Source organism: Ornithorhynchus anatinus, chromosome 14 (genome assembly GCF_004115215.2).
Source record: "Ornithorhynchus anatinus isolate Pmale09 chromosome 14, mOrnAna1.pri.v4, whole genome shotgun sequence".
Taxonomy (NCBI): Eukaryota; Metazoa; Chordata; class Mammalia; order Monotremata; family Ornithorhynchidae; genus Ornithorhynchus; species Ornithorhynchus anatinus.
This window is the reverse complement of record NC_041741.1, coordinates 44,334,597-44,362,509: the sequence shown is the minus strand read 5'-3', so window position 1 is coordinate 44,362,509 and position 27,913 is coordinate 44,334,597. Positions and strand designations below refer to the sequence as shown.

Genomic DNA, 27,913 nt, shown 5'->3' with positions numbered 1-27,913 from the left:
GGGGAGGGGGAGGCGTGCCCCCGACCTGGCCCGAGACCAGACCGACATCCCGCTCCCCCCGGGCAGGGGTGGGGGGAAGAGGGCAGAGCCGGGGGGCGCGGCGGGAGGAGGCCCCGGGGAGAAGCCGTGCCCGGGAGCCCGCGGGAGAGACGCCCCCCGGCCTGGGCGCCGGGACGCCAGGGGTCCCCAGTAGCCAGCCCCCAGTCTGCTCGCCCCCAAGCTCGCCCCCAAGCTCGTCCCCAGGGCGAGGAGGGTCCCGTCCCGTTTCCCCCGGCCCGGCCCCTGAGATGGTGGTCACCCCGGGGCGGCCGGCGACGGCCGGATCCCCCCGTCGCTAGCCCGCCCTACCGGGCCCTCTCCCCTCGCCCAGCGCCTCTCACCCCCTCCCCTCAAGGGCCTCCCACCCTCTCCCCGCCGCCCGCCCACCATGCTGCGCCTGGGGCTGTGGGCGACCGCCCTGCTCTGCGCCTGCCAGCCCGGCCCGGCGAGGGGCGACTGCTGGCTGATCGAAGGGGACAAGGGCTACGTGTGGCTGGCCATCTGTAGCCAGAACCAGCCGCCCTACGAGACCATCCCCCAGCACATCAACAGCACGGTGCACGACCTGCGCCTCAACGAGAACAAGCTCAAGGCCGTGCTCTACTCCTCCCTGAGCCGCTTCGGCAACCTGACGGACCTCAACCTGACCAAGAACGAGATCTCCTACATCGAGGACGGGGCCTTCCTGGGCCAGGTGAACCTGCAGGTGCTACAGCTGGGCTACAACAAGCTGAGCAACCTGACGGAGGGCATGTTGCGTGGCATGGCCCGCCTACAGTTCCTCTTCGTGCAGCACAACCTGATCGAGGCCGTCACCCCCGCGGCCTTCTCCGAGTGCCCGGGCCTCATCAGCATCGACCTGTCCTCCAACCGGCTCAGCCGCCTGGACGGCACCACCTTCGCCGGGCTGGGCGGCCTGATGGTGTGCGAGCTGGCGGGCAACCCCTTCCGCTGTGACTGCGGCCTGTACGGCTTCCTGGCCTGGCTGGTGGCGTTCAACAACGTGACCAAGAACTACGACCGGCTGCAGTGCGAGGCGCCCCGGGAGTTCGCCGGCTACCCGCTGCTCGTGCCCAGGCCGCACCACAGCCGCAACGCCATCACCATCTTCCAGGCCATGTGCCGGGACGGGGCCGCCCCCTCCCGCCCCTCCGGCCGTCCCACGCCCTTCGCCCCGGACCCCCAGAGGGACCCGGACGAGAACTCCGGGTTCAATCCGGGGGACTTCTTGTCGGTGGAGCCCCCGGCTTCTTCCTCCTCGTCCTCCTCGTCGTCCTCCTCGTCCTCCTCGTCGTCCTCCTCCTCGTCCTCGTCCTCCACCACCGACTCCTCCTTCAGCCCCACCATCAAGCTCCACCACGTGACCTTCACCTCGGCCACCTTGGTGGTGACCATCCCGTCGCCCTTCAGCAAGATGTACGTCCTGGTGCAGTACAACGACAGCTTCGTGTCGGACGTCATGACCCTGAAGAACAAGAAGGAGATCGTCACGCTCAGCAAGCTCAAGGCGCACACGGACTACACCTTCTGCGTGGCCTCCATCCGCAACTCCAAGCGCTACAACCACACCTGCCTGTCCTTCGCCACGCGGGACCCGGTCCCGGGGGACCCGGCGCCCAGCACCTCCACCACGACCCACTACATCATGACCATCCTGGGCTGCCTCTTCGGCATGGTCCTCGTCCTCGGGGCCGTCTACTACTGCCTGCGGAAGCGGCGGATGCAGGAGGAGAAGCAGAAGTCGCTCAACGTCAAGAAGACCATCCTGGAGATGCGCTACGGGTCGGAGGCGGACGCCGCCGCCGCCGCCGTCCACGTGGCCCCGAAGCTGGGGGAGCCTCCGGTCCTGCCCGTCTCGCGGATGTCCTCCATCCCCTCCATGATCGGCGAGAAACCGCCCCCGCCCAAGGGGCTGGACGCCGGGCCCGACACCCCCAGGACTGCCACCAAGGGCAACTACATGGAGGTGCGCGGGGGAGGGGGCGACGGGCTGGCCCGGCCCGAGGACGACCTCCGGGACCTGGACAACGGCCGGGGCTCGGCCGCCGAGATCTCCACCATCGCCAAGGAGGTGGACAAGGTCAACCAGATCATCAACAACTGCATCGACGCCCTCAAGCTGGACACGGCCTCCTTCCTGGGAGGGGGCGGGGGCGGCGGGGGCGGCGGGGGAGCCGGAGGGGACCCCGACTTGGCCTTCGAGTGCCAGTCCATCCCCGCCGGCTCGGCCACCGGGCTGGACCGGCCCGGCTTCCTCTCGCCCCCCTACAAGGAGAGCTCCCACCACCCCCTGCAGCGGCAGCTGAGCGCCGACGCCGCCGTGGCCCGCAAGACCTGCAGCGTCTCGTCCAGCGGCTCCATCAAGAGCGCCAAGGTCTTCAGCCTGGACGTGCCCGACCACCCGCCGCCGCCCCCGGGGCTGGGCCAGGGCCTGGACGCCAAGTACCTGGACCAGGGCGGGCCCCTCGACCGTCTTCCCCTGGTGTCGGCGGGAGCCATCCAACACCTGGAGGTCCAGCCTCCCTACCACTGCAGCGAGCACCGCCACTCCTTCCCGGCCCTCTACTACGAAGAGAGCGCCGATACCCTGAGCCCTCGAATGCCCTTCCTCAAGCCCCTGGCCCGCTCCAAGCGGGACTCTGCCTACTCCCAGCTCTCCCCCAGACACTACTTCTCGGGCTATTCCTCCAGCCCCGAGTACTCCTCCGAAAGCACCCACAAGATCTGGGAGCGCTTCCGCCCCTACAAGAAGCACCCCCGGGAGGAGGTGTGCATGGCCGCCGGACACGCCCTGCGCAAGAAAGTCCAGTTCGCCAAGGACGAGGACCTCCACGACATCCTGGATTACTGGAAGGGGGTCTCGGCCCAGCAGAAGCTCTGACTTTGCCCTCCTGCGGTGAGGCCGGGGAGGGGAGGGGAGGGGGAGGGGTGCCCCCGGGTGCCGGGGAAGGGGCAGGGGGGTGGGAGGGGGCGGGGAGGAGAGGGGAGCCGGCGGGGGTGGGGGTGGGGAGGGAGGAGGAAGAGGAGGGAGGGAAAGGAGGAGGAGGAGCAGATACATGCACACACCCGCACGCACTCTCACACACACACACACACACACACACCTATACACGCGCACGCGCGCACACACACACCTGACCACCACCTGACTGTGAAAAACCCTATGAAAACGGACAGGAAAAAAAAAATCTTAAAGTTTACAAACCGAAACTAATTGTCTCTACTGTGTGCCGAGGGGACTGTTCCTACAAGAGGTTTGGGAGGACTTGGAGGGTGGGTGTGTTCGGTGGGAGCGCTCCAGGGGTGGAGCGGGGAGAGGTGTGAAAGGTCGAGGGTTAAAGAGGGGGAGGAGACGGAGTCCTAACCCTACCACGCGACTTGGCTGCTGTTCTGTCCCCGACTTTGTTGAAGGAGGGAGAGGGTCGCCGCCCCATCCCGGGGTGGTCCCGGGCCCCTCCCGTCTCGGAGGAAGCAGAGGCGTCTGGGAACATGTAGCCAGACCGCTGGGAGTTACTCTTTCACTCCCACAGGGTTCCCCGCATCCCGCCTGCTTTCCCAAGGCCTCGTGGCTTTCGTCCCAAGCCGGCCCAGCCAGTCCAGCCCCAACCTTAGAGAAAGGCCTCAGAAACCCTCCAACTCCCTCCCCCCGCCCAGAGCAGGGGCGAGGGAGGGGGCGTTAGAGAGGAGAGCCCCCCCTCATTTACGCCCTTCCCGGTCCCTCTCCATGAATCCGAAGGAGAAGGTGCTTGCTCCTTAGGGGAACGGGGTCGCCCTGTCAGAATTTTTTTAAGTGTCTTCCAGATAGTGATTAGGGATGTGACCCAGGCTTACGTGGGTGTCCCTGGCTTGGGGGAGGGGCTGAGGGGAGTGGCAGTAAGCCCCCCCCCCAACCCCGAGTATCCAAAGGGCATCGGGGGCTTTTCTCCTCTGTAATTTTTTGGGGGAAAGAGGAGGTGCTTCCTCCGCTCCCCCTCCCACAACGCCAGCCCCCCTGCGATGGCCCTGGGGCTCCCCCAGCCCAGAGGCTCGACCCCTTGGGGGTGTTCTGAATATGTGGGTGTGTGTGTGTGAGAGAGAGAGAATGAGTGATTGTGGGAGAGGGCCACAGGGAACTTTCTCCCCTCCCTCCTTGTTTATTGCCCCCCGCACCCCGACCACCACCATCACCACCCCCACCCCTGGTAAAACCCTGTTTTATGCCTCTCCTATCCCACTTGGACCAAAGTAGGGGTTGTGGGAAGAGAATTTGAGGAGCTGCAGCCTGGTGGGATGCGGAAGGATGGGTTTCTCCTGGAGGCTTCTGATCCCCGCCTCTGACTTTGGGGAGAAGCTCCAGGGCTCCCCCCCCCACAACCCCATCACCTGGCAGCTCCACGGAAAGACGCCCCCTTCCCTTTCCTTGACTCCTGGGCCCCATCCAACCTGGAACCTCAGCGGGTGACACCCCATCCGAGGCCGGAGGTGGGGGAGGGTTTCTGTGGGAGCAGGGGCGGGGGGAGTGGCTGCACCCGAAAAAGCACAATCTGTGGCAGCCACTTGAGCGTGCAGGGGTTGGGGAGGTGGGGTTTGTGGGAAAAATGGGGGGAGGATGGGGGGAAGGGACCAATCCGAATTTTGCGATTGATTGCTCCCCTTTTTACTCCACAAACCCGGGCCGGTCTCCCCCACTCCCAGCCCGTCAGGGACCACCAAGGCGAACCCCATCCAGGCCCAGGCAGGATGGATGCGTCCTTGGGAGTTCGCGAGGAGAGGCGGGAGGGAGGAGGTGAGGCAATAAGAGGGGGGCAGGTTAGGAGGGATTGGGGGCGGGGAGAGGAATGCTGGGGGGAGACCCTTAAGACATCTTCCTTCTGGCCGTCCTCAGTCTGGGCTTCCCGCCGAGACCCAGGCCCAGTGGAAAGATATCTCAGGGGGCCCGACTCTGGCATCCATCCCCACTCCATCTCTCTTCCCCTGACCCTCGCTCGGGACCCGTTCTCCTCCTCAGCAATCTCCCTCAGTTTGGGTCCCCGGGGACCGAGGAGGTTGGATGGGGAGCAACTAGGGGGCGGGGGCTGCAGAGTCCCCATCGGCAAAATCCGGGTGGGGGGGACGACGAGGAGAAAGCTGCGGGCGGGATCGCGGGGTGGGGAGAGAGAGGTGGATGAGGAGTTGCAGCTGCTATGTTTGATCTGAAATCTCTTGAGGTCCCCTTGTGTATTTTCCAGGATCTTCCTGTTGGGGGTGAAGGGGGCAGGCGTGCCAGCCTCCCCCTCACCCCGGTTCCGGAGAACAGGCAAGAGCCCAGAGCCCAGTTTGCACAGGAGGACTGTTTCGGGGAGCGGGGGGAGGAGAAAGGGGAAGGGGAAAGGGGAGGGAGAAACCGACCGGTTCCTCTGTTCCCCCTGCCCACATCCTCCTTCTCTTCCCCCCTACACCTGGTCTGAGAAACAGAAAACAATGTACACGGAGAAGCCGCTGATGTGAGAAATTATATTTGCATGATGATTTTACTGTATTTTTCTGAGCAAACATCTGTTGTGTATGTGCCAGTTTGTCGAGATTTCCCCCGCTTCCCTCCGCCTTTCCCTCCCCTCTTCCCGGCGCTGTGCCCCCGCCCCCCCCCCCGCCCCCCCGGATTCCCCACTGTTGTGATTTGATGAGCAACTGAAAAATCTGACGGGCGGGGCCTCTTTAACCCTAACCAGGGGGACCATTGAGGGTCCCCTTCCCGCCCCCCACAGCTGCCTTCCCAGCTCCTTCCTGGCCGGGAGCCCTTCTCCTCACTAGTGCTGCCTCCCCTAGCCCCACCCCTAATTCTTCCATCTCCCCCGCCCCCCCCGTATTCTTTTCCATCCCACCCTTCCTCCCTCCCCCTCTGCCTCCACCCCTCCTTTCCCTGCACCCGGGGCTGGATGGGAGACCCCAGGGCAGAAAGGAAGGCCTTGGACCAGACTGGAATTCGGGTTTGGGGGCGGGGGCCGCGCTGGGGCAGCCCGGTGGGTCCCGAAGCCCCAGGAATTGGAGTGGCCTGGTGGGCTGCACCTGTCGATGAATCCATCCATCAGATGGGATTTACTGAGCTCTTACTGTGTGCAGAGCGCTGGACTAAGCACTGGACAGAGCACAAGACAATAGAGTCGGTAGTCACGATGCCTGCCCATGGGAGGTAGACTCTAAAATACATTACAGCTAGGGGTGACTCCCCAGCTGTTTAGGGGGTGAGGACTGAAGTGCATAAGGATGAGGCAGCAGGGAGGGAAATGCGGTGGGGAGATGAGAGATTTATTCAAGGAAGGCTTCCTGGAGGAGCCGATGTCTCTCTGCGTGTGTTGGGGTGAAGTCATGCAGCGCTGCAGGGGGAGGCCGGGGGTCGTCCCACCCAGAGAGGCTGCAGTGCGGGTCCCTCCTCCTGCCCGCCGCCTTGCGTCCCGCATCGGAGAATTCCTCCCGAGGCGGCCGTGAAATATTCATGAACGACAAATGAAAATTTATGTCAAGAAATCTTGGCTGAGGCGGTGTCCCTGTGTTTGCAATGCTAATCAGCCCCCGCACCCGCCCCAGACACCGACCCGGCCCCGATCCCGGCCCGGATCCCGGCCCGGATCCCGGCTGGCCGGCTCCAGGAGGAAGCTGAGATCCCGGGTAGGGGGGGACGCGGAGGCCTCGGGAGGGCAAGAGCAGGAGGGGGCTGCGATGGGTAAGGGAGGGTGGGCGTCCTGGAGGCGGGGGCTGGGGAGAGGGGAGCTCACTGCAGAGGCCCGGGGAAGAGAAGCTGCCCTTTGCTGAAGGGATCCCCCAATCCCACACCCCGAGTTGGGTGTCACCGTCCCCGATGTCCCAGTGACCCGTGCCCATCTCCGGAGAGCTGAGCCAGAGAGATCAGCTTGCCCCAGAGCACGGGGCAGGGCCGGGTGTGGTTGGAGCTGGTAATAGTAATAATAATAATCATTATTATTATGGTATTTGTTAAGCGCTTACTAGGTGCCAAGCACTGTTCTAAGCGCTGGGGGGCAGTTACAAGGTAATCGGGTCGTCCCACGTGAGGCTCACAGTCTTAAGGCCCGTTTTACAGATGAGGGAACTGAGACCCAGAGAAGTTAAGTGACTTGCCCAAGGTCACACAGCAGACAAGCGGCGGAGCCGGGATGAGAACCCACGTCCTCTGATTCCCAAACCCGTGCTCTTGCAACCAAGCCACGCTACTTCTCCTGATAGCTGGTAGCGACCCTGTGGGGACCCCTCCCCACCCCTCCCCGCCCCCGGCCCGCCACGGTCCGTCCTGGTCTTCCCGGCCAAGGAGCTGGCCAGGGCCCTCTCGGAGGCCTGTCTCAGCGCCGGACTCCGGACCCGGGCCCGGGAGAGTCTCCTCGAGCTGCTCCTCAATTGGCAGCCCTCTCCCCTCTGGGCTCCCTACCCTTCCCTTCAAAACCTGCCCCCACTTTCCCTTCCCAACCTGCCCTCCCTCAGCCGGATGCCCCTCCGCTTCCCCGGCTAGAGGAGGCCAGCCCCCAACTCCCAGGAGCACCCCCGTGGTGATCTCCCCTCCCCCCGCCTTCCCCCCCATGAAATGCTTCCAACCCCCATTTCTGGAGGGGGGGACGACACCCATTCTATCCCCAGCGGGGTCCCAAGCCCTCCCACCCCCGACCCCAAGCCTCTAAAGCCTTACTTACTTCTTCTCGGGCTGCTCTGGGCCCCCGTCCCCCAGGGGAGCGGGGTAAGGGGGGGCGGGGGCGGTGATCAGAAGGCACAGTTCTGCCCCCGCAGCCCCCACAGCAAGCACAGCCTGGGGTCACCCCACGGCGGGGCAGGGGGCTCCGGCCACTCGGTCCCCTGGCCCTCCCCGTCCCTCGCAGCCCCCCGCAGAGTCCCCAGCTCCTGCCGCCCGTCCCGGTCCGGTCCATCCCGGGAGTGCAGGACGTTGTCCTTGTCCCCTCCGGGTCCGGCCTTCCCCCTCTCCCCTCCCTGCTCTCCCTCCCCCCACTTCCCTGCCCCTCTCCCTCCTCCTCTTCTGCGTTTGTTCATTTGATTTAATTTTCTTTTGGTTTCCCCCCCCCCCCCCCGTTTTAAACTGAATGGCACGAAATCGTTTTCCTCAAATCGGAGATTCCTGTATGGAGAAATCAATTTCTATATTTGCAATAAATTTCTTATTTAAAACCAGTTTGGGCAGGTCTGGGTCTGTGTGAGCGGCCGGCCTCTCTCCACTTCCCTCAGGTAGCCATCGCCTGGGCACCTCCTTCTTTCCTTCCCGTCCTCCTTTCTTTCCTCCCTTTCTCCTCCCTCTTCTCTCTCCCTTTTGTTCTCGTTCTCTCCTCTCAGCGAGGCCTGGTAGCAAGAGCACAGCCCTGGGAGTCAGGAGACTTGGGTTCTAATTCCAGGCCGGCCACTGGTCTCCTCTGTGATCTTGGGCAAGTCACTTCACTTCTCTGGGCCTCAGCTCTTCCTCCGTAAAAATGTGAATAAGACACCCGTTCTCCTTCCTCATTAGACTCGGTGCCCCATGTGGGCCAGGGACTGTGTCTGGTCTGCTTATATTGTTTATTATTGATTGTAATAATAATAATAATCTTATTTGTTAAGCGCTCACTATGTGCCAAGCACTGTTTTAAGCGCTGGGGTAGATACAAGGTAATCAGGTTGTCCCACTGGGGCTCACAGTCTTAATCCCCATTTTACAGATGAGGTAACTGAGGCACAGAGAAATGAAGTCACTTGCCTAACGTCACACAGCTGACAAGTGGCGGAGCCGGGATGAGAACCCACGACCTCTGACTCCCAAGCCCGGGCTCTTTCCACTAAGCCACACTCCTCATACTCCAGCTCTTATCACATTGCTTGGCAGAGAGTAAGCACTTAAATACCACCATTTATATATCTCCACTTTTCCTCCATTTTTCCCCCACCCACTCTTTTCCCTCGACCAATGCTTTCTGGCGCCATCACATCAAACCTCTGAGGTTGACCCTGCCTGGTCTCCCCGTGGGTGGGCTCCCTGCTCCACTCGGCCCCTTGTTTCTCACCCTTTGCCCTCTGTCCTAGGGTCAGAGAGTGGCTGCTGGGTGCTTGGGAGGGGAGGAGATGGGAGCGAGGAAGAGTATCAGGAGAGAGGGTGAGAGCTGGAGGGAGAGCTTCGAGTGGGCTGGGCCGGGGAGGTGAAGGGCACGGGGGTCTGGGAGCCGGGAGGGCTGGAGGAGGGAGGGGCTGGTGAAAGTTGCTCTCCTGGGCTTCCACTCCCACCTGGATGCTGGTGATGGGGTGACTAGGGGCTCGGGGGTGGGGGGATGAGGATTATTATTAATAATAATAATGACTGTATTTGTTAAGTGCTTACTATGTGTCAGGCACTGTTCTAAGCAATGGGGTAGATACAAGATAATCGGGGTGGACGCAGTCCCTGTCTCACTTAGGGCTCACAGTCTTAATCCCCATTTTACAGATGAGGGAACTGGGGCCCAGAGAAGTGAAGTGACTTGCCCAAGATCACAGCAGACAAGCGGCGGAGCCGGGATTAGGACCCATGGCCTGCTGACTCCCAGGCCCGTGTTTTATCCGCTAGGCCATGCTGCTTCTCCAGTTCTGATTAGCTGGAAGTGCCTCCCTTGTTGGGGTGGCTGCAGAGAGGTCTCTCTGAGTCAGGTGTTACCTTCAGGCTCAGCCTTCCTCCTCCCTTTCTGCATCCACACTCCCTATCCGAACCAAACCTGTCTGCACTCGCTGGCCCCTCCCTGCACCCACTCCCCTCTCTGCATCCACACCTCCCTCCCTCCATCCTCACCCTCCTCTCTGCACTCCCACCCCTCTCCAACCCATCCCTGCACCCACATGCTCTCTCTGCACCTACTGGTGCATGCCCCCACACTCTACAGGCAGCTCCTCTTGTTTCCCTGCTGCCTCCCCCCTCGCCCCTTCCGGCTACATTTTCCAGGCCCTTGCCCCTCTCACCAGCTCCCAGGACTCCATCCCCCCTCTGTCTCTCCCGAGGGTCCTTTCTTTGTCCTTACCCCCAGGGGTCACTCAGTCCTCTTCCAGCAAAGTCCTCCCTTTGAGTGGAAATCAGTGGCGCCCCCTTGTCCAGCCCTGGTAGTGCCCCGAGGTTCCTCCCTTAGGGTGACCATCCAGGTCAGACGCAGATCTCCTGTACTGAGCTGGAGTCGCCCAAGCCCGCAGCTGCTGTTCTGAGTTGCTTGGACCGACTGATGCGGCTCTCCAAGTTGCGGTGAGTGGCTCTCAAAATTGCGGTGAGTTCAGGGGCCTGGGACTGGGTCTGGTGCCCCGGTGAGTTCAGGGGCCCAGGGCTGGGGCTGGTAGTCTGGTGAGTTCAAAGGGGCCCGGTAACCTGGTCAATTCAGTGGCCTAGGGCTGGGCCTCGTTGCCCCGTGACTCCATTTTGGGGGCGGGGAGCGGCTCCGAGGGTGGAAAAGGGCGATTTCGCTGAGTCCTGGGCTAAATCGACCCGAGCAGAGCCGAGGGGCGAGGCAGGGGGGTGAGCTAGAGGATGCAGGCAACTCTCAGTGCTACAGAATGCAGACAGCAGGTAGGCGATGGTTAGGCTAATTCCTGGCTCCCCATGGCCTTTGCTCAGTGGACCTTACATCAGCCGATTGGACCTAGGGCAGGGGGCCTGGGCGCTGGCCACCATCCCAGGCAGGAAAGAGGTGAAGAAGAAGGCCTTGCCAGACCCAAAATAAATGCAGGAAAGAGGACATTAGGAATTCATGGCAGCTCCCGCCACCCAATTTTCCAGCTGAGTGCTCTGTCTTGCTTTCCTCACTCTGCTCTGGCCTGAGCCGAGCCTAATTGACGACAGAGAAATGAGGAGGAGGAAGAGGAGGAAAAGGAGGAAGAGAAGCAGGAGGAGGGGGAAAAGGGAAGCGCTGACCCAGACTGGAGAGGGGGTGGGGGAGGCTGGTGGCGTCTCAGTGGGTGGAAGAAGGAGCATTCAGTCTTTCTTGGCAGCAAGTGGGAACTTCAGAAGAAGGACTGCTTCTCCTTGAAGTAGCTCCAGAGAGACTGGCGTCCAGGCATGGATAGGAGTGTGGGTGGGGAGGGGGCAGGCCAGAAGAATAGTTGGAGCTGGGGCAGGAGAGAGTCCCCACCCTCCTCCCAGCCCAGGGCAGAACTACCTCCAGGTCAGAGCTTTTCTGCTGGCTTGGAGAGGCCCACGCAAGTATCCATCGCTTCCCCTTGGGGGACCCCTGACCCTTTCATCCTGTGTGAGAAAAGAAGCGCAAATGAAAACATTTCTTCATGCAGCTGGGGGAATCCATCCTCACAGGAAGCCTGCCCGGCCAAAAATAACAGCAGGTTCAAGAGAGGCTTGGATAAATCCATGGATGAGCCATCCATAATGGTTCCTAGAAGGACAGTTGGGTTGTAGTGGAAAAATAGTAGGGTTGTTGGATGGTCCAGCCCTAGGCATTAGGAGGAAAGATGACCAGGAGGGCAACCAGCCCAAGCATCCGGAGATAGAGCCCCAGGCCAGTTGGGCCAGAGGTCTGTGACCCAGCAATAGCACTGGGCTTGGCCCCCAGCCCCTCTGGCTTTTGGGTCACCAGGGGTGTGTGCACATGACCTCCAAGGACACGGTTGTGGCACGGGTGATATGACCCTACCGATTTGTGTTTTTTGTCTTTATGGGATTGTAATGTTCTGTTCATCTCTCATGTGTCTGTCGCCAGTCCCCCTCCCTTCTCAGTATTTAAATTGTGAACCCCCTGAAGGCCAGGGACTGGGACAAATTCTCCCCCATGCATTTTCCCCACGCTTAGTACAGTGCTCTGCACACGGTAAGTGCTTAAAATACTACTACCAGGAGCCTAATGGAGAGAGCACAGGCCCGGGAGTCAGAGGACCTGGGTTCTAATTGCGGCTCTGATACTGGTCTGCTATGTGACCGTAGGTAAGTCATTTAACTTCTCTGTACTCCAGTTTCTTCCTCTGTAAAATGGGAATTCAATGCCTGTTCTCCTTCCTTCTTAGACTGCGAGCCCCACGTGGGAAAGGGGCGGTGTCCCCCCTGATTATATTGTAACTACCCAGCGTTTAGAGCAGTGCTCGAGACATAGTAAGAGCTTAACAAATACCATATTACCACTATTACAATGATGACCATAACGAGATTACAACTGCGACAGCTCCTCATCCTCCTCCTGCCACTGCTCCTTCGACGACTGCTACTATTATAGAGCTTCGTCTGCGGCAGCCATGCGGACAACGGCGATCAGCACCTAGGACGAGTCTCCCTGCCCCCATCACACCTCTTGGGACAATTTTGATTTTTCGGGGAGTTGATTCTGTCTTGGACCAGGGCTCCCCCTCCCGGAGCGGTTCAAGAAAGAGAAGGATCTGTCGACAAGAGGCCTTGGGAAGAATGGACAAAGCACTTCTGTCCCTATTGGAGGCTGGGCAGGCGTTTGTTGGCATCGTTGGAGGTTGAGGCATCCACCCAGCACCGGTCTTAGGCCCTAGCTTCCGGCCCCAAAGTGGGGTGTTAACACCCACGATTCTCTCCTGAAAAGGTTCCAGTGGGTGCTTGGAACGTGTGTTGGGGGCTGGCCCGGAGAGTGGCCTGAGGCGGTGTTTGGGAGTGGGCCCCGGGGACCGACGTGGACGACCGACATGGACTGAACTCCGAGTCCCTGACCTGCCCTCTTTAATTCGATGAAGTTCCCAAGCCCTTCAATCAATCAATCAATCGTATTTATTGAGCGCTTCTGTACTAAGCGCATCCCCGCCCCTTCTGACGTCTCTTCCAATCCCTCCTGTTTACCTCGGTTCGGGGACATGGTAGGGGGCGAGAGGAGAGAGATTTAAGAGTGGGGGTTGGTCTGGAGCCTGGCTGAGTCTCCCCTCCGGTTTGGCGTGAGGGAAGAGGAGGAGGAGGAGGAGGTAGGGGAGAAGAGCTGCCCTCCCTGGCTCTATGCCTTTCCCTGATGTCCACGTGGCCACCCTGCAGCACCCCACCCTTTCTCTCGTGCTCACTGGAGAGGCAGCCGGGGAGATAATTGGTATTTTTGACACCGTTTGTTGAGTGCTCTGTGGCGAGAGCCGCTACAACCAAGCGATGATTGAAGTAATTAGGGCTAATTACAGGATTATGGGGCTCTCATTTGCCTCACAGGCTCAGGAATGTTAATGCCCTCTTTCAGGTCCGTCTTTGGGGGAAGTGGAATGAGAGAAGGGGCAGCTCATGGCCCAGAGAGAAGGAATGGGCTCCACAGCCTGTCTTCGAGCTTCCCTGCTCTCTCGTGCCTGGGGTAAGGAGACTGAGGAGGGCACCCATCGCAGTCATCAGGATTGCGCCTGGCGTGAGATCCTGGGTATCAACCTCCTTCCCTAGGGATTCTTGGAGTACCTAAGAAGGCGACGAAGCGGGAAGGGTGAAGGCAAGATAGTGAGGTTGAGGCCTGGCCAATACCTTATGCTCAGGAAGGGATGGTCCCCCACACTTCCCATGATACCTCGTGGCACCTTTTAGTGAGGACCTCCTAACTCTTCCAGATCTTGCCTCTTCAGCTGTGAGGGCCTGTGTTCCCAGAGGTGAAATTCGTTCACCCGTTGGCATGGAAATTCTTCATTCTCATCCCGCTTGTCATTTCTCTGTGGCTTGGTGGATCGATCATTCTAGGTAGCCCTTCCTTGGCTGCCCCAATACCAATATCCAACTCTCCTCTGGCCACCTTTGGGCCTGACGTGGAAGCTGGGCCAGGGGGTTGGCATCCAGTGAAAAATCCTGGCAGGCACTGAAGGGTTGGGTGGAGGGAGCAGTAAGGGAGAGGAGATGTTCAGAATAAGATTTGTCTGGAATTTACTGGCTTTCTAATAACTGTCATTTACATCAGCTTAAGGAATTTAGCTTGGGTCATTGGTCATGACTTGTAAGAAATCAGGCCAAACCTAATAGGAACCAGGAGGTTAGCAAGTAAGAATGATAGCAAAAATAGAAAATAAACCACCCAGCGTGGATTTGGTATTTCTTCAGAGTTCATAGCTATCGGCTGCCTCTCTGTTATGACACTACTAAGTATGGGAAGGGCTGGGGAGATGGAGGCTGTGTTGATGGTTCTGTCAGGCTGATTTATATGGTGCCTTTCTCCAGAGGAGCTCCAAGCACTTTACATTCTTTCCGTGCACCGGTCCTGGATCGCTGGGAGTTTTGGTCTTGGTCCGTATTCATCTCCTTGTTAATCTCCCTGTTGTACAGCTAGAGCACAGAGAGGGAACATGAACTGCGATACTCAACAGGACCAAATCCTCAGGGCGGAAGAGACAGGGCCCTTGATCCCCGCCCATTTGCCCAAGTCGAACCTGTAGGGCTCTGGGGTTGATTTGGTGTTTGAAGGAGGGGGTTAGACTCTGGGGATGGTTTGGTGTTGAGGGGAGGGGATCCGACTGAGTGCCCAGAAGCTGCTGCTTGGGATTGGAGGTGAAGGGGGGATCCGACTGAGTGCCCAGAAGCTGCTGCTTGGGATTGGAGGTGAAGGGGGGATCCTGTGAGAGTGGGGGAAGGAATAGGGACAGGGCATCCCTGGGAGGGGGAGAGGGAAATAACAGAGGCCGGAGATCCATGTGGGGAAAGGAAAGGAGTGAACAAATGTGTAGTTACATGGGACCACTCATCTTCGCTGTATCTGACATAGTGGATAGAGCATGGGACTGGGAGTCAGAAGGTCATGGGTTCTAATAAGGGCTCCATCATTTGTCCGCTGTGTGGCTTTGGGCAAGTCACGTCACTTCTCTGGGTCTCAGTTACCTCATCTGTAAAATGGGGATTGAGATTGTGAGCCCCACATGGGAGAGAGACTGTGTCCAACCCAATTTACTTTACCTGCCCCTGCACTTATTACAGTGTCTGGCACATAATAAGTGCTTAACAAATATCACAATTACTATAATTATTACCATTGCAACATACACTGTTGGTCTGTCCGGTAGCACCTTGGTGCCCACACCAGGTGCACAATTCATTGCCCCCAGTTGCTTGGCACCAGAGTTGCCAAGTTGCCTTTTTTAGGGTACTTATTAAGTGCTTACTATGTGCCAGGCACTGTACTAAGTGCTGGCGTAGAGATAACCTTGGACACAGTCCTTGTCCCACGTGAGACTCAGAGTCTTAATTCCCATTTTACAGATGAGGTATAGAGAAGCTAAACGACTTGCCCAAGGTCATGTGGCAGACAAGTGGAAGAGCCGGAATTAGAATTCAAATCCTTTTCACACCCAGGCCCGGGCTCTATTCACTAGGCTACGCTGCTTCTCTGCCCTGACCAAGGGTCCCCAAGTCCCTTAGACTTTTAGGGATCAGGGCCCATGGGCACACTCTCTGCTCATGGCTGTCCACTTGTTATGTTTTGTTGTCTGTCTCGCTCCTTCTAGACTATGAGCCTGTTGGGTAGGGATCTCTTTGTGGCCAAGTTGTACTTTCCAAGGGCTTAGTACAGTGCTCTGCACACAGTAAGCACTCAATAAATACAATTGAATGAAGGAATGAATGAATGTCCAAGGAGCAGCATATGCCAAATGGAGCCTGACAGCAGCAGGCTGAGGTACCCTGAGGCTGCCTGGGGCGGGTGGAGTGGGGAAGTCGCCTTTGAAAAATCTAATAAATCTAGTAATTGTTGTATTTGCTAAACACTTACCCTTTGCCAAGTGCTGGAGAGGATAAAATACGATCAGAGCCGCCACAGTCCCTGACACACGTGGGCCTCACAGTCTAAGTGACGGGAGGAGTGCGGGTACTTAATCCCCATTTTAGAGATTAGTTTAGAGATCCGTTTAGAGAGAGGTCCAGAGAAGTAAAGTGACTTGCCAAAGGTCTCACAGCAGGCAAGTGGTGGACTCCCAGGTCCTCTGACTTCCAGTCCTAATCTCTTTCCATTAGACCACACTGCTTCTCACATCGTTGGCCTGGGCTTCCAGATTGGGGCAGCCATGGGAGTGGCTTCGGAGGTAAGAAGAAGACACACCTGCTGCCGCTGCCCTAGAGGAGGAGGAGGAGGAGGAAGAGGAGGAGGAGGACAAGGAGAAGTAGGAGAGGGGTGGGGAAGAGAGGGGAAGAGCAACAGTTTTAGCTTGGGATGTTCATTTCCCGGGTGGCAGCAGCAGCAGCAGCAGCAGCAGGAGGATCTGTAGCAGCAGTAATAATAATAATAATGATAGTAATAATAATTATGGCATTTGTTAAGCACTTACTATGTGCCAAATACTTTTCTAAGCACTGGGGTAGATACAAGGTAATCAGGTGGGACAGAGTCCCTGTCCCACATGAGGCTCCCAGTCTTCATCCCCATTTTACAGATGAGGTAACTGAGGCACAGAGCAGTGAAAGTGACTTTGCTCCAAGGTCCCACAGCAGACAAGTGGCAGAGCCAGGAATAGAAGCCAGGTCCTCTGATTCGCGAGCCCGTGCTCTTGCCACTAGGCCATGCTTTAACAGCAGCAGCAGCAACAACAACAATCAGGCCAGCCTCAGCTGCCTCTGGTTGCCTCTGGCTTGGCAGGAGGTCGACCTGGTATGAACTGAAATCTCCTTCCTCCCTGGAGGCGGCAGGGGATGAGGCAGGCTGGCAAAATCCAGTCCAGGGCCCAAGGGACCTGGGCCCGCAAGCTTTCATTCTGGCATCCCCTTAAATTGGGATGGGGCCCAGCAATCTGGTGCCAAACTGTGCCCCGAGAGAAAGCCCCTCCCAGACCTAACACCTCGCCAACCTGCTACGCCCCCTACCCAGGCCTGCTCTCTTTCCAGTAGGCCACACCTAAGAGGCAACAGTCGGGAACCTTGCTGACCTGGGGACTGAGGGGGTAGGCAACCAAAAGACCAGACCTGAAGCCACAAAGAGGGTGTCCGGCTCAGGAGGTACATCTCTGCTGCCCCTTGTATCTTGGAAGAGGCTAGAAATATCACTAGCTTGAGAGGATACAGCTCGGGCCTGGGAGTCAGAGGACCTGGGTTCTAATCTCGGCTCTGCCACTTGGTTGCTTTGTGACCTTGGGCAAGTGACTTCACTTCCCTGGGCTTCAGGTTCCTCATCTGTAAAATAGGGATAAAATACCTGTTCTCCCCTCCACCTTAGGCTGTGAGCCCCATGTCAGGCAGGGACTGTGTTCGACCTAATTAGGTTGTTCCTATCCCAGTGCTGGGAACACAGGAACAAGTATTACCTCTCTTGGAGAAAGCTGGACTCCTGGATCCACTGAAGATGTGGGCAGGGGTGAGTGGCACGAAGGCAGTGCCCTCTGTGGAGAACACAGAGAGCTGTCAATGCCAGCTCCCCAGCCTGGACCTGGTCCCCATCCCTGGCTCCCACCCCAGCCTCCAGCCTCACCCCTGACCTAGCCCCCACCTTCAGCCCCCATCCCCCCCCCAGCCATCTATGTGATGTGTGGACACAAGGCCTGAGCCCGCTCTTCAGTGGGTGCAGAGATAAGAGGGTTGACAGGCGGAGGGCATGGGCACTGACCCATCCCATGGGCCTCTGCTGGGGCTGACAGCTGGCGGAGTCCAGAGGGGCGGGAGACGGGGGGCTCGGGACTGGCACACAGGGGCTCATTTATCTTGGTCAGTCTCTGAGACAGAGCCAGGTCAGATGAGGAAAATCAGACAGAATGGTCTCGGGGGGCTGTGTTTTGTGTATGTGTGTGCGCGTGCGTGCGCGTGTGTGTGTGTGTGTGTGTGTGTGGTGGGGAGGGCAGATCCAGCTCCAAAGAGAAGCAGCATTAGGCTTGAGCGGGAGCTGGCAACCGGGCCCCGGTGTGATCCTTGACCATGGCCTTGGGTGGTAGCCTGAGGCTCCAGCCTTTCCTCTAGACCGTAAGCTCATGGCGGGCAGGGAATAGGAAGTGTGATATTTGTTAAGCACTTATTATGCGCCAGGCACTAAGCATTGGGGTGGAATGTGTCTGTTTATTGTTGTATTGTACTCTTCCAAGCGCTTAGTAGAGTGCTCTGCACACAGTAAGTGCTCAATCAATATTACTGATTTACTGAATGACTAACTGACTGTAAGCTCTGACCGCTGACACTCTGGTCCCCACCCCCCAACCCCCGCCCAAGACGGTTGAGGCAAGCGCTTGTGCAGGTTATTTCTGGGAGGCAGCTATGACTCCCTGCCCTACTCCCTCTTCTCTGTGCCTTTCTTGCCTGCTCCCCAGCGCCCACCCCATTGCCCACCCCTATTGCCCCACCCTACACTCCAGCCCCATCAACCCTTCCCCATCTCTGGGGAGCTAGAGAAGCAGTATGCCCAAAAGAGTACAGGCCTGGGAGTCAGAAGGACATAGGTTCTAAGCCCGGCTCTGTTGCTTGTCTGTTGTGTGACCTCGGGCAAATCACTTAACTTCTCTGTACCTCAGTTATCTCATCTATAAAATGGGCATAAAGACTGTGAGTCCCATGTGGGACATGGACTGTGTCCAACCTGATTAGCTTGTATCTACCCCATTGCTTAGTATAGTGCCTGGCACATAGTAAGTGCTTAAAGAATAGCATAAAAAAAAGACTGTCTGGGTGGGCACCCTCTATCTCCAGATGCAACCTACTGGTCTCTTCCCTCCCCCATTTCCCCTCTCTCCCAGCTGGGGGTGTGGGGGGGGGCGGTGGGGGAGTCCTCATTCCTTCTCTAACAGACTCCCGTCCCATGGACGGGCCATCCTACCTGCTGCGAGGGACCCAGCCACCGCTGCACTTCACCCTTCTCCCCCAGCTTGGTGGGAGCCTGTGGCTGGTCCTCTCTCCAATCTGCTTGCTCTTCCTTCCCATCCCATCTCCCCCATCATTTCTTCCTCCTCCACTTGATTTCTCTCCCTATCCCATCACCCCATCCCATCTCCTCCCCATCCCTTCTTCTCCCCAACTAATCTTCTCCATCAGTTCTTCTCCTCCACCCGATTTCTCTCCCCATCCCACCTCCTCCCACATCCCATCTCGCCCCAGTCAGCTCTCCCTCCTCCACCCGATTTCTCTCCCCATCCCATCTCCCTCCCCATCGACTCTCCCTCCGCCCCTCGGTTTCTCTTCCTTAATAATAATAACGATGGTATTTGTTAAGCGCTTGTTATGCATCAAGCACTGTTCTAAGCTCTGGGGTAAATACCAGCTACAATTTCCCTCCCCATCCCATCTCCCCCATCTTTCCAGAACCAACGGCTGGCTGGCCCCCTCCCTTTCCAACCTGGTTTCTTTCCTGCTCTCCCTCGCCTCCCCCAGGGCAGCCTCTGTCTCTCGGCTGCCTGCTCCCGCCTTAGCCGAGTAGGGCTCTAATTAAAGGAGGAGGGGAAATGGAGGCTGCTTTTCTCGCCTACGCTGATTTCTCCCTCCTCTCCCCCCGCTGCAGCCGAGACCTTTCTCTTCCACCTCCTCCCCACGCCCCTGGACCTTACTCGAGGAAAGAGGGGAAAGCAGGGCGGGGGCTTGTGGATGGGGGGGAGGGGGCGGGGGGCGGGGAGCGGGGATGGTGAAAGGGGTACTTTTAACTGTCCCCCCTCAAGTCTCTGCAGCCCAGGGAGCCCAACCCGATGCCAGGAAGGAAACTAGAAGTTTCCTCTCGCCCTCCCAGCCTCCCTTTCCCCTCCCTCTCTCCTCTCTCCCTCCCCCTCCTATCTCTCTTTCCCTCTCTCCTCTCTCCCTCCTCCTCTCCCTCTTTCCCTCTTTCCTCTCTCCCTCCCTCCTTCCTCCCTCCCTTTCTCCTCTCTCCTTCCCCCTCCCTCCCTTTCTCTCCTTCCTCCCTTCCTTCTCCCTTCCCTGTAACCCTGCTCCCCTCCCTTCCTTCCTCCTTTTCTCCTTCCTCCCCCCTCCTTCCTTCCCTCCCTTTTCCCCTCCCCATTTTCTCTTTCCCTTCTCCACTCTTTCCCTCTCTCTCTTCTACTTTTCTTGCCCTCCTCCCTCTCTCCTTCTTCCATTCAATTTCCTTCTTCCCTTCTTATCTCTCTCCCTCCTTTGCTCACTCGCTCCCTTGCTCTCTTGCTCCCTCCCTCCCTCCTTCCCTCCCTTCCTGTCTTCTGCCCCCCCGACCCCACCCTAGTGGCTCCTGCTCTCTTGACAACCTGGGGCAGCTCTGGCCGCAGAGCTGGGATTCTGGTGGACTCCTGGGTCCCAGTCCCTACCTGCTGCTGCTGCCTCAATACTGGCCCTCTGAGCCTGCTTTACAGAGCCCTCATAGAGCCCCCATGGAGCCCCTACGGAGCCAGCGACCTGGGGTGGGGGGGGGGAAAGGCACAAAGACACAGTCACACACTCAGACACTCTCACGCATGTTCACACACAGAACATCCTTGCACAAGCACCATTAAATCCCCTCTCCTTACCCTCAAAACCCATTGTTCTTCCTGCTTGGGCCTTGCTTGACATCCTGGGTGGGTTTGGATGGATGGGGTTGGGGAAGCTGGGGTTGTTCCGGAGTAGATGTGTGTGTGTGTGAGCTTGTGTATGTGGAGGGCATTCTTGGGAAAGAGTCCCTTTGTGTGCACATTGGGTCTCAGACAGAGGGCATAAAAATTCTTGATTTAAGTGGTGCTGTCCAATGATTAAATGATATAGTCACCAAACTTTTCCTTAACAATCATTTCTTCAAAATGAAAAACAAAATCGCAGCTCATAGTGGCTTGAGAATCGATTTCTTTTGAAATGAACTTTCTGTGTAGTTACTCCAAAGAGAAATAAAAACACGTAAGAGTGTGGGAGGAAATGGGCTGGGGCAGGGAGGGGGAGGAAGTGGTGGGGAAGGAAGAGAAAGAGGAGGAGGAAAGGAAGGTGAAGGATGGTGTTGGGGAGGAGGAGGGCATGAAGGAAGACGAGGAGGAGGTGGAGGAAAAGGAGGAAGAGGAGGAGGTAAAGAAGGAGGGGGAAGAGGAAGAGGTGGAAGAGGAGAAGGAGGAAGAGAGGAGAAGGAGGCGGAGGGAAAGAAGGAGGATGAAGAGAGGAGGAGGAAAAGGAAGAAAAGAAGGAGGAGGAAGAAGGTATAGAGGAAGAAGTGGAGGAGGAGGAGGAAGAAGAGGAGGAGGAAGGATGCAGTCTGAGACCTTTAAGTCATCCCCAGTTGGGATGATCCAGAGGCCTGTCCTGTGGACAGGCACCAGAGGTCTATTCTGTGGATTGGCAATGGTAAGAACCTTGGCCCAGCCCCTATGCCCTGCCACACCCCTCCCCAGGAGCTCTAGATGCCTGAATTGTGGGAGGTGGACTCCTTAAAGGGGTGGGGCTCAGGTCCGGGCCTGAGTGGCCTTTTAAGTTTAAGGTTGAGTGGCCTTTGGAGAACTGAATCCAGCCAGTGATCTTCTGGGGGACTCAGATACCTCTAGGCCCGGCCTTAGGCCCCTGCAGCCCAGGACTGTGAAGGGGGAGAGTCTTCAGAAGGAAGATGCTTTACAGTAAAAGACTTCTGCTTCTGTTCCCAAGCTCCTAACTCAGATCTCTGACCACCAGAGGTGCTTGGCCATTGCTGTTGATGGTGACAGTGCAGTTTTGCAACAGGGGAGTTGGGAAGGGCCTCTCCTCTTTCCTCCACCTCCCTTCTTTCTCTCTTCCCCCTTTGTTCCTCCCCTTCCCTTTCCCTTCCTTTCTCTCTTTTTCTTTCCTCTTGCCTCCAGGACATCTCGACATGGATATCCACTCATTGTAGCCAAACCCGAACTCCACGTCTTCCTTTCGAAGCCTCTCCTCCTCCTAATTTTCCCAACATTAATTGATCAATCGAGCAATGGTTTTTATTGAGCGCTTACTGAGTGCAAAGCACATGAGTGACGGCCTCATCGCTAGCCCTGCCGCAGCTCACCCACCTTGAAGAGCCTTGACTTTCAACTCTTCAGTCCATTCTATTCTCAGCTGGACAGCATGCTAAAACACCATTCTTACTGCACCTCCTCCCTCCTCAAAATCCCTCAGTGGCTTTCTTACTCTTTCCGTAACAGAAACTCCTGATGGTTGGCTTCAAGCTCTCCTTAATTTTTCATTATTTTTAGTTACTATGGCATTTATTAAGCAATTCCTATGTGCCAAACACTGTACTAAATACTGGGGTGGGTGTAAGAGGATCAGATAGGACCCTGTTCCATCCCACACAGAGTCCATGGTTTTAGAGAGAAGAGTAAATATCTTTTGCCTATTTTAATAATAATAATAATAATAATAATATTGATATTTGTTAAGCGCTTACTATGTGCAGAGCACTGTTCTAAGCGCTGGGGTAGATACAGGGTAATCAGGTTGTCCCACATGAAGCTCACAGTCTTAATCTCCATTTTACAGATGAGGTAACTGAGGCACAGAGAAGTGAAGTGACTTGCCCACAGTCACACAGCTGACAAGTGGCAGAGTCGGGAGTCGAACTCATGACCTCTGACTCCGAAGCCCAGGCCCTTTCCACTGAGCCACGCTGTTTCCCAGATAAGTACACTGAGGCACAGAGAAATCAAATGACTTTCCCACATGGCAGGTCACTGCCCAACCTGGGGTTAGAAGCAGGGAGGCAATGTGGCCCAGGGGAAAGAGCACTGGCCTTGGAGTTAGGGGACTTGAGATCTAATCCCAGCTCTTCAACTTGCTTGCTGCGTGACTCAGGGCAAGAGACTTTACTTCTCTATGCCTCAGTTTTCTCATCTTTAAAATGGGGATAAAATACCTGTTCTCCCTCTGAGACCGTGAGCCCAACATGTACTAAGCAGTGGGGTAGATACCAGTTAATAGGGTTGGGTGCAATCCATGTCACACACGGGTTCACAGTCTTAATCCTCATTTTAAAGATGAAGTAACTGAGGCATAAAGAAGTTGAGTGACTCGTCCAAGGTCACGCAGCAGGCAAGACAGCTCTTGCCTTTGGGCATCACTTCTATCTCTATTACTGTCTGGTTCCCTTAATCAGAAAGGAGCAACCCTCATTGGAGGAAGAAACAGCCCCTCCACCCCACAAGCAGGGGACTTGGGGAGACCACCCCCAAGGGATAAAGTGAATACAGATACTGTGAAGGGATGGCCTGAGGGTGTGAAGGTGTGGGAGGAAAAGTGGAAGGGGTTAGACATGTGAGTGAGAATACAGGAGGAGTGGGTGGCCTTGTGTGTGTGTGTGTGTGTCTGGTGTGCCCATGCTCTGTGTCCATGCCATTGTGGTTGTATCTGTGCCAAACTGAAATGATCTCAGGCCATTTCCACTGGGCTCTGGTTTGGCTAGGCCTGGAGTGGCAGAGTCCCTGGCAATGGAGAGATGAAGACAAATGGGAGGAGCAGAGAAAAGAACAACAGTGTGATTAGGGGGCTGGAGGGATGGATTGATTTATGAGCAAAGATGAAAGGAGCTGGCAAAGAGCAGCTCGGCTGAGGAACAAGGAAAGCAGGTTTCGATCGTCGGCTGAGGAACAAGGAAAGCAGGTTTCGATCGTCGTCTCTGAGCCCTGGTGGCAGTCAGTGGTTGGAGGGTGGCGTCTTGGGAACTGGGTAGGGGGTGGGGGCGCCCAGCAGGGAGGAAGAGGAATTGTTTAGGAGCAACAAAGAGGTAAATTGAAATGATGGTTTGAAATAAGGAAGAAAAAACTCGAGCTGGAGGTTGGGAAACCCAGCCTGTGCAGAGGGTGGAGGAGGCCGGTAGAGGCTGGCGGAGGTTGGTGAAGTCTGGCAGTGGCTGGAGGTGGCTGGCAGAGACTGACAGAGGATGCCAGAGGGTAATGGAGGGTTGCAGAGAGTAGCGGAGAATGATGGAGGCTGGGGGAGGCCGGCAGTGACTGACAGAGGCTGATGGTATCTGGAGGAGGCTGCTCGGGTATAGAAAATCTCTTCGGGAAGAGTTCCATCAGCAGGAGCAGAGGCTGAGGAGGGAATCCACTGGGCCGCTTCCTCCCCTGCCATCCCTCTACCATGAGCTCCAGGTCCCAGGTCCAGTTTCCCAAACATGGGTTGTTCTCCCTCCTGCTTTGTCTCCCACTCTTCTCTTTGGAGCCCTTTCCCCTCTGCCTCTTCTCCGAATTCCTTCCTCCCTTCCGCCACCGCCCCCACCCCCACCTCCCATTTCCTCTCCTCCCTCCCTCCCACGGCTTCCCCTGCAGGGGCCAGTCAGAGTCTCTGATTAAAGGTTCATTTTCCTTTCGTTGTGCAGGTGACAAATTCCGACTCCGATAATCACTTGTGAAAAATCAACACAGAAGCCAGCAGCTTCCAACCCCGAAGAAACATGCTTGGATTTCCTGAGGAGAGGCCGAAGAGGCGGGGATGGGGGTGGGGGTGGGAGGAGGCAGAGCCCAAGTAAGGGAGCAGGTGCTTTGGGCAGCCAATGTGACATGTGACCTGGAATGTGTGTGTGTGGGGGGGCGGGTTGGGGAAGGATATAGAGACCCCTTATTCCCCCTCGACCTCCTGATGTGAGCAGCCTCCTCCTCACCACTGTCCACCCTGGGGCCTGAGGCCAGGCAGGAACTGGGAGATGGAGAACGCCCACGACACCCCACCCTACTGGAGGGTGGCAGGTCAGGGGATCGCACCGCCAATCGCTGTCACCCATACAAGAGTGTGGGGTGGGGAACCAGCTCCTGCAGACTGATAACCAACCTTAATGGCCATATTACCGGTTTCAGTAAGTGGCTTCATGAGGTAAAGAAATCTTTGGACCAGAGGGAGACAAAGTGAGGTGTCTCCTCCCTCCACATTCCTCCTCTCCCCCTGCTTTCTTATCTGGTCCCAGGAGGGCAAAGTGAAGCAGTATCTCTGTCCCCCTGGTACTGTCATGCCCACCCCCCCCATGATGGTGATTATGATTTTATTAGCATCATTATATTAATATTAACATTTTTATTAATATCAATACTAATAAAGCTGGTTTTTATTAATTACTATGTGCCAAGACACAGGGTAATCCAGGCCAGACATAGTCTCCGTCCCACACAGGGCTCACACTTTAAGAGGGGGAAAGAGGTCTTGGCCATGCCCATCCTCCTTCTCCATTCCAGAGTGTGTGAGGTTAGCAGGTAGGCACACCCTAATCTCCATGAGGAAGCCAGGGTGACCCCATCCTGGTCCCTTACCCCACCCCTGCAGACCCTGGCTGTGGGGAGGGCACATTCATTTATTCTTTTATTCAATCATCTTTATTAAGTGCTTACTGTGTGCAGAGCACCATACCAAGTGCTTGGAAAAGTACAATACAACAATAAAAAGCGACATTCCCTGTCCACAACTAGTTCGTAGTCTAGAGGAGGGGAGACAGACATTGATACAGATACACAAATACATAAAATTACAGATATATAGATATCTATATATCTATATTATATATATGTGTGTGTGTGTGTGTGTGTGTGTGTGTATGTGTGCTGTGGGGCTGGGAAGGGAGGAAGAGCCAAGGGAGCAAGTCAGGGTGATGCAGAAGGGAGTAGGAGATGAGAAAAAGTGGGGTTTTATCTGGGAAGGCATCTTGGAGGAGATGTGCCTTCAGTAAGGCTTTGAAGGAGGGGAATGTAATTGTCTGTTAGATTTGAGGAGGGAGGGCATTCCAGGCCAGAGGCAGGACATGGACCAGGTGGTGACCTCAGCCATTCTCCTACTCCCACCTCTGATGACTCTGGGTTTCTAGGAACTGGGGACTTCCTACCCGATGTCTTTCTGCAGGGCCAGGGACCTGCCAATGAGAGCTTGCCCTCCCGGTCTTGGTCCTAGCAGCCAATGGAGCTTGTGGGGAGGGAGTAATTAAATTATTAAGGGATAAAGATGGGCATTAGCGGTTTGGCCTCCAGGGGCTATTAAGAAGGCCGATGGCTCTCTCAGGGCCTGTAAAGAAAGGGCCAGCACAGCAGATGAGGAGGAAGCCAGCTGGAGCGGAAGGGGGAGGTCGCCATGGTGACAGCGCCCGCTGGCCTGTGGGTGACCAGGAGAGGAGGCAGCCCAGTGTCACAGAAGAGTGAGAGCCCGGCTAGGGAGACAGGGAGGAGGTTGGTCCCAGAGCCTCAGAAAAGAGACCCGGGACCTGCCCCTCAGAGCCAAGCCCACCCCCTCACTGCCATCTCCCAGATCCCCAGTTAAATGTTGGTGCCACAGACTCAATCAGATGGGCCGCATGAAAGGCGGCAAGCTATGGGCAGAGACTGGGGATGGGGTTAAACTGGCAACCAGGACTGCCTTGTTTGGGTTTTGCTTTTCACCTCCTTGTTTCATCTGCTGATGTGGCATCGATCCACCTCGATCCACCTCGGAGAGAATTTCCATTTATATTGCCTCCTAACAGCCTCTGGTAATGACCCCCCGCCCTGCATTCAACTCCTCCTGCCTCCCACCTTCCTTCTATTTTTTTAATGATATTTGTTAACCACTTATTATGTGTCAGGCATTGTACCAACCGTTGGTTATCAGGTTGGATACAGTCCCTGTCCTACATGGAGCTCACAGATGAGGGAACCAAGGCAAAGAGAAGTGAAGTGACTTGCCCAAGTTCCCACAGGAGACAGGTAGCCAAGCCAGCATTTGAACCCATGTCCTTCTGACTCCCAGACTGGGGCTCTATCCACTAGCCCTGGCTGCTTTTCTCTCACTCTCTCTCCCTTCCAAACCCTTGGACTCTTCTCCCCTCTTTACCTCCCATTTTTCCATTTGCTTCCAACCGTCTCAGTCAGTCATACTTATTGAGTGCTTACTTTGTTAGGAGTGCCATACTAAGAGCTTGGGAGACAGACACATTCCCTACCCATAATGAGCATACAGTCTAGAGCGGGAGACAGACATTAATACATATAAATGAAATTACAAGTCATGTACATAAGTGCTGTGGGGCTGGGAGGGGGGATGAATGAAAGGAGCAAGTCAGGGTGATGCAGAAGGGAGTGGGAGAAGAGGAAAGGAGAGCTTAGTCAAGGGAAGGCCTCTATTTCTCTGCAGCCTTTCTCCAGGGACTTTTACAGTGGTGCAGTCTCCCGTTCTCCTCACCACCTACCTCTTCCCTAGCTCTGCCTCTCCAACTCCTCCCCATCCCCACCTCCTTTAATTCCTGCTCCTCTGCCTGACCCTACCCATCCCTTGCTCCTGGTCCCAGGACTTGCCCTCAAGCCACAGGTCTGGGCCAAGGATGTGGGGTTCCCTGCTACAGATCCAGGGTCCTGGAGGCTGTGCTTAGAGGCTTCTGATTTCCCAGGGAGCTGAACCCCCGGACAGGGGATTATCTGGGTTCTCTTTCTCCTCCTTCCTCTCTGGCAAGACCTCTGCTGTTTCCCCAGGACAAGCCACAGGCCAGGAGAGGCTGAAATGGAGCAAAATGTCTCCTGTTCCCCGATGGAGAAGCGGTAAAAGGTGCAGGAATGGGAGGCGACTTGAGGGGTGACTAGACAGAGGGCCCAGAGTTTTCATGTTGGTTTTTTTTTCTGGTTGGTATTTGTTAAGCATTTACTATGTGCTAGATACTTTTCTAAGCACTGGAGTAGATACAACGTAATTAGGTTAGACGCAATCCTTGTCCCACATGGGACTCAGTCTTAATCCCTATATTGCAGATAAAGTAACTAAGGCACAGAGAAGTTAAGTGACTTCCCCAAGGTCACACAGTAGAGAAGTGGCAGAGCCGGGACTAGAATCTAGGTCCTTCTGACTCCCAGGCACATGCTCTATTCACTAGGCCACACTGCTTCTCTCAGAGTTGGTGGCCCGGGGTTTCCAGGGCTGGCTCCCTGGGGAGGCATGAGGCCTGGAGGCCTCCCAGGAAGAGGAGCCCTCCCTGGTGTGTTACAGAGTTCACCAGTAACAGCCCCGGGCTGCCCCCACCACATCACGCTGAATAGTTGATCTCTAGCCCTCTCACCCAATCCCAAAGAGGGAGTTTTCTTGCTATTCTTACCCCTCAACTGGCACCTTTGAGGCCTTCAGTGTTTGGCCTAGCTGACACTGTGGGGCCCAAGTTCTGGGGACTGGGATCACCCCTGTTCTGGGCTGCAA

At 56.6% G+C, this 27,913-nt stretch overlaps 1 protein-coding gene across 1 annotated transcript; it reads left to right on the top strand.

The window, feature by feature from the left end:
* The first annotated feature begins 1 nt into the window (after nt 1).
* ELFN2 (extracellular leucine rich repeat and fibronectin type III domain containing 2) lies at nt 2–24,184 on the top strand. Its single transcript, XM_029079464.1, has 2 exons — nt 2–2,935; nt 24,102–24,184. The coding sequence occupies exon 1, from the start codon at nt 428–430 to the stop codon at nt 2,918–2,920; it is 2,493 nt and encodes an 830-aa protein (XP_028935297.1). The 5' UTR covers nt 2–427; the 3' UTR covers nt 2,921–2,935; nt 24,102–24,184.
* The last annotated feature ends 3,729 nt before the right edge of the window (nt 24,185–27,913 follow it).

Excerpts from the sequence above, each read along its gene's own strand:
- ELFN2 (XM_029079464.1), top strand. The coding sequence starts at position 428 with ATGCTGCGCCTGGGGCTGTGGGCGACCGCCCTGCTCTGCGCCTGCCAG.